Source organism: Ciona intestinalis, unplaced genomic scaffold (assembly GCF_000224145.3).
Source record: "Ciona intestinalis unplaced genomic scaffold, KH HT001233.1, whole genome shotgun sequence".
In the NCBI taxonomy this organism is placed as follows: Eukaryota; Metazoa; Chordata; class Ascidiacea; order Phlebobranchia; family Cionidae; genus Ciona; species Ciona intestinalis.
This window is the reverse complement of record NW_004191554.1, coordinates 13,293-18,993: the sequence shown is the minus strand read 5'-3', so window position 1 is coordinate 18,993 and position 5,701 is coordinate 13,293. Positions and strand designations below refer to the sequence as shown.

The following is a 5,701-nucleotide window of genomic DNA, read 5'->3' as shown; positions in this document are numbered from 1 at the left end:
TTTTCATTTGGGATTATAATTGTTTACCTGCGTGCATGACTCATAATTTGCCTGCAGTGCTATGAACTGCATTATGTAAACTAAAGAAAAAAACAAGCAACGATTTACGTGCATGGACAAGCCTGCACGTTAACCTGAATTGGCATAAACAACAACGATTGATGAATCAACTCGATATAATCCAGAAACCGTTGACTCCTGTCGTTTTAATCGGATAGTTAAACTTGTCCCATCTCGATATGCATTTTGGCGGCGAAATAGGCACGTTTTTAAGAGATTATCTTTTTGTATAGTTTAATTGTAAACCTCTCCAATTTAGTGGTTCTTATGGGTTATATAAATTTGTCAGCCAAACACAAAAAAAAAAAATCAAAAAAAATAATCACTTCCAAAGTTACATGATGTGCTGGATAGGTACGTAAAATATAGAACAGCGGTGTAATAACGACGGTCGTAGCCTGACCACACACCGATAAAACAAGTTAATTTATCACCCAGTAAGGTATAGAGCAACTCATTTGAATAATTTGTGTACTGAACACAACATCCTAATGATGTCTGCTTAAAAATTAACACGCCAATACCTAGAACCTATTAGGTCACTAAATGTCATGTCTATTTAGCAATACACCACTTTACATTTCAACGCTTTTTTGTTTACCGAATGTGGGTTACATGACGATCGTTGGTTTCTGTTCTTTGGTACAGCGCTGGGACGTAAAAACAATGGCTATCGTCATTTATTAGTTGGAGGATTTTAAACGAACGGAAAATTACTGGAAACCTACAGAGCCTCCGGGTTAACAGTTCTTTTACAGTGCGTACTATAAATAGTTACAATACACATTTTTTGCAATGTTTGAAGTTTAAACTTTCTTTCTTATTTAATTTTAAAGGCTGGTCGGTCAAAGTATAGTTCATATATACTTGCTTTCAATTTGATTTACATGTGCGAGGTATTTTTTAATTCGATTAACATACCCGAGCTTGATATTTTTGTATTTCAAAAAACAACTCAGTGGTCAAATAAACCGCCGGTTTCAAGCGAAACTTTTAACAGCTTATTTTGCGTTTGCCTGCGGAGGTCTACACCGGTCGCAAAAAAAGCAAACTGATATATTTCTGTTTAAAACCACTCGTTAAACAGGTGCGCAATAAACATATATACAAACTCCGATTTCACTTTTTCCTGTTTATTCAGATAACTTTTCTGTTTATTCAGATAACATTTCGATTATAAAATTTAACTTAACGTTCAAATAGAGAAGCAGTTTCACGAAATGCAATAATCTATACAGTATTGTGGAATAAGATGAGACTCCTTTAGCACATAATATACTGATTGTGTTAGAAAAAATTAACAACGGTATATGGGAGTGGTAAGGACACGGTTTTATTATTCTTTGAATATTCTTTGTTTACTACCAAATGATACGAGAAAATAGATTAAAAACATGTCCCTTCTTTTTCTACCCTACTATACATGCATTCGTTGTTTGTCTGTTTATCCAGACAGTTTAGCGCTTGTCTAAAAGCCTGACATTTTAAAACAGATAAAATCTAACTAGCATCGTTATATAATCCAAATAGAGCAGAGGATACAGCAACAATCTGTGTATCCATCAACGCGTCGCTAAAGGGGAAATAAGTACAAGGTGTTGGGATCTGTTAAACCACAATTCGTAGATGACAATAATTAACGTCAAACAGTCGGCACTCCTACATTATTACTTTAAATTATATTAAGATATTTCGCTCTAAGTATTTTATTACAGAATCGCATCGGTATATAACTAAAAGCAAAGTTTTTTTAGTTAGAAAAACAGAAGCGTTTATAATATATGCTGGAATGACTTTGGAGATCGCTTGTTCTCACTGACTCACTGATGTGTTGTACACAGCGTGTCGGTTAAACATATCGCTCAATAAATTCATGCCGTCTTGGTATCGCGCGTCGTTTTCAGAAGATTTTTGCTTCCAGCTTAAAAACAGGGGTGCAGATAAAGCGTGTGCAACGTAGGACAAACGAAAATTGTGCCGTGGATAAATCAAACTTACTTGTTGCGTACGTTTCGCCAATGTTGTAAATGGTCAAGAAGTAATTGGTCGGCAGGTGGCGTGACGGAGTTCTTGTGAAGGTAATTTTCAATGCTAAAGAATAATGAGAAAAGTAATAAATATAATAACATGAATTTTGTGTCCTGGAAAAAAACAACAAAGACAAGAGTAAAAAAAAAGCGAAGAGAAAGGAATTAGCAATCGAGATAGTTAATATATAGTGAAAAATTGCTCACTTTTAAAAAATCGTTTTTGGTCCCAAAAGCCATTTGCTACAAGTTACTACACATTAAACTTTGTGGAGAATTATCTTTTAAATTTATTTATTTTTTAGTATGCCGGAATCTTTGAATAAACCATAAGGGATCACTGGGTTGAAGCAATTGCCGTTAATTATTTTGCGGCAAGAAGCATACGCACACAATAATAACAACTCATATAATTTGGTTTTGAAGCAAGCACTCCAACTGCTGTTCAACAGTGCCAGACATGGATAAGCATATTTCAGTCCACAGTCCACATACATATTTTAGGTATCTATCATATTACTAACCTGTCATTAGGCTGAGGTTCAGGTTGAGGTATTCTAGGACTTTGATATTTTCCATCCTCCCCGATGTTATTGAAAGGAACATTGGGAGGAGGGAGGGAGGTGATGATCGTTTCTTCCTCATCTTCGCTCTGTGATAGAAAATATAAATGATGTTCAAAACTTGTGTAACCGGGATGTAAATTTAAATAACATACCAAACTCTCAATTTTCCCAAATTTTACTCTTACTAAAGAACATTTTAAATAAGCAACTATTGCTAAATCATTTAGTTTAGACACTCTTTACAAAAGCATTTTCAAAGTTTTCAGAACTTTACAAACAGCAACTCCTACTACTACAACAACAACAAAACTCCAAATCATGAATTCTTAGCATTACATACATTGCTGGTAGCAATATCCTCTTGTGATGAAAACTGAGATTCCATTGTTTGTTTGTTTATTTTATTTGTTGGGTCGTTATCCATCCATGCACGACATATTGGGTATAGTGGAGTATCCTCAGTGAAGTTTACCAAGTCCACACTTCGGTCAAACAGCTTTATAATAAAAGAACCTAACAAAAAATACAAAATTTTAATTTGAAAACAATTAAACATAAATGGCTTATTATTTGTCTGCTAGATGTAGCGACCAAGCTTCTTTCTTCCAAATAGGGGGAAAAATGTTTTTACTGTAAGCGTTTTTTGCTTATTTGTATGAACACGATTTGGGTATATGATTTGTTTGTCACAATGCCTTACTGGTTACTGCACTTGTATTTTAACCAAAAGGCATTGGGACTAATGAGATGCCAAAAATATTAGCCACAGAACATTTTTAAAGTTACGTAAGTGCCATGTAGTACACTCACATTTTAGCATCTGTGTTTGTCCGGTTATGTAATCATTTATACAACATACTTGTTTTGGTTTTTTCCTCTTTATAATCTTCTCTTTTTCTTCGTTTTCTCTTTGAAGGTGTAGAAGGCCTGCATTTTTAAAAAAAATTGTAACTTACAATAAAATACTGGCCACATGACAAAGTGGTTAGTCTTTGAACAATCACAAAGTTACATACAACTAGATTAGGGAAATCGTAAGTAGCACGATGTGTAAACAGAACGCCCATGTTATAACGGTCTTTGCCAGCAATGCATTATAAATAGGTTACAAACTTACGTTCATTTAAAATATTAACAAAGTTAACCTACTTTGGAGGTGTCCCAGCAGAAGCAGGGAGAACCATTCTCAACCTTTAAATGCAAAAGATAAATATATTTAACTAATCATATTTGGAAAACAAGTTCATTGGATTTTAACTATAAGATAGAATGAATACCTTGTGGGTGTTTCGCTGGTTTCGGAATCCTTGTCGTCATCATTACCAGACTGACTACCAGATAAGCTTAAAAATACAGTAGCTTAGATTAGATTAATTAATACAACAAAGATAAGGGAATGAGTAACAAAACGACAGTCGCTATACACCTTTTAGATAAAAACTACCTGAATTAAAGTATCATATAAAATCTTGGCTGCTAAAACCGACATTACGGCATAAAAACAGTATAAAGCAATACAGTAGTAGGCCTATTCATAGTATATAGATAAGTTATTGTTGTATTAGATTAGCTTTAGCATCTTATGTAAGCAAAATCAGTTTGGAAATTGAGTTTATTTGTGGGTTATAAATGTTTTTCTAATTGACCAGTAACCAACTTAAAACATAGTGTGACACACAGAAAAATCATGAAATTTGCGTTACCTATCTCCAGCGTTTGCTTTTTCCAGAATACCTTGAAGAATATTTTCGAAATCTACTCGTGCATCGTGTGAATCATGATCATTCTCGTTTCCATAACCAGCCATAATTCACTATAGTTTTGATAAAAGCTGATTAGAAGTTCGCTACGATATCAAACAAAGCAAAACCCGATTTCAAAAAATCCCCGCCAGACGTTGTAACTTTATTGATCAACACGTTACCCGATCGGGGTTTCTTGTCATGTGTTTTTCATTCTTTTGTTTTTTTTTAAAGCCATATATTGTTCATTGTGTAATTTAATCGCGTGTTTTAAACTGTAAATGTAAGTAAAACGAGGCAAACTCTCAAATTCTTGCCAGGTTTGGTAACATGTATGTATTTTACTCGAGATAGATACTCTCGGTAAGTTACAGACGTCGGTCAGTGCATAAACATGCTGAATTGCTAAAAACACATTTACATCTATATGAATATATACACACTCGGGGCCAGTATAATTTTAACCATATACTCAGTAGTGATACCATTTACTCATCAGCATTCTTAGCACTGCTGTTAAACAATGTATTCTCGACCGTCACCACTAATGTAGCTGCTCTTCTTCTAACACAGCAATTTACTGAAAACTAAAGCAAGCAAAACTTCCTCAGAAACAGTGCATACATGCCTATAACAACTGGGAAACCTAAAACAATATGACACAACAATGCATTTGGTTGAGTTTTGTTTTATTGAAGCCAGATCACTGAATCATGGTTCACATTATTAAACACAGCACCCCTTGCTTGTTTATTCTTTCTTGACCGGGTGGCGCTTGTTGTGTTTCTTAGCAAATTTCATGTTCTTCAGATACTTGGGATCTACCTGTATAAAAAGTTTATTATATTAATATTAACCACAACAGTATCATTCTACTTGTGGTAACTTTAAGTGGGCAGTATCACTGTCCTGTCACTCCAGTATTAAATGAGAATTGTTAACTTGCTTTATTCACGATTGGACGGAAAACAAGTCGTTGTAGCACAGGTGTTTTTTTAAATATTGCATGGCTGACAATTTAGATAACCTGTGATGACCACTGTAACATGCTGGTACGAGATGTATGAACACCCGTGTTATAACAACTGTCGTTTTCCAGCCACGCGAGAATAAAGTTACATTCACTGGGTTGGAGCATTGCTGATAAGTGTCTTGCCCAAGGACATATACGCCCACAATGGTAGCAGCGAAGAACCTTGAACCCATAACTTCTGGGTTAGAGGCAGGCGCGCTAGCCAACTGTACCATGGTCCAAATTAATAAGTTCAACGAGACCATGCAATGTGGGACACATAAAGAACCAGGC

At 34.9% G+C, this 5,701-nt stretch overlaps 1 protein-coding gene across 3 annotated transcripts; it reads right to left on the bottom strand.

The window, feature by feature from the left end:
- Window positions 1-1,177: 1,177 nt before the first annotated feature.
- On the bottom strand, window positions 1,178-5,012 carry LOC100182887 (protein lin-37 homolog). 3 transcript variants are annotated; one of them, XM_002127162.4, is made up of 9 exons: window positions 4,881-5,012; window positions 4,357-4,466; window positions 3,931-3,996; window positions 3,803-3,844; window positions 3,513-3,580; window positions 2,994-3,166; window positions 2,612-2,739; window positions 2,059-2,151; window positions 1,178-1,981 (listed from the first exon to the last, which is right to left on the bottom strand). In XM_002127162.4, the coding sequence occupies exons 2-9, from the start codon at window positions 4,458-4,460 to the stop codon at window positions 1,873-1,875; spliced, it is 783 nt and encodes a 260-aa protein (XP_002127198.1). In that variant the 5' UTR covers window positions 4,461-4,466; window positions 4,881-5,012; the 3' UTR covers window positions 1,178-1,872. The 3 variants fall into 3 exon arrangements, with proteins under 3 accessions (XP_002127198.1, XP_026696185.1, XP_026696186.1); XM_026840384.1 differs by lacking the exon at window positions 4,881-5,012 and adding an exon at window positions 4,578-4,594; XM_026840385.1 differs by lacking the exon at window positions 4,881-5,012 and having other exon boundaries at window positions 1,178-1,633; window positions 4,357-4,571.
- Window positions 5,013-5,701: the final 689 nt, after the last annotated feature.

Bases quoted from the DNA above. Each gene is read 5' to 3' on its own strand.
- LOC100182887 (XM_002127162.4), bottom strand. From the start codon at position 4,460: ATGGCTGGTTATGGAAACGAGAATGATCATGATTCACACGATGCACGA. The intron at 3,845-3,930 runs GTATTCATTCTA...TTGCATTTAAAG, and splicing joins ACCAGCGAAACACCCACAAG to GTTGAGAATGGTTCTCCCTG. The intron at 2,152-2,611 runs GTTAGTAATATG...ATTATTCTTTAG, and splicing joins GAACCTCAGCCTAATGACAG to CATTGAAAATTACCTTCACA.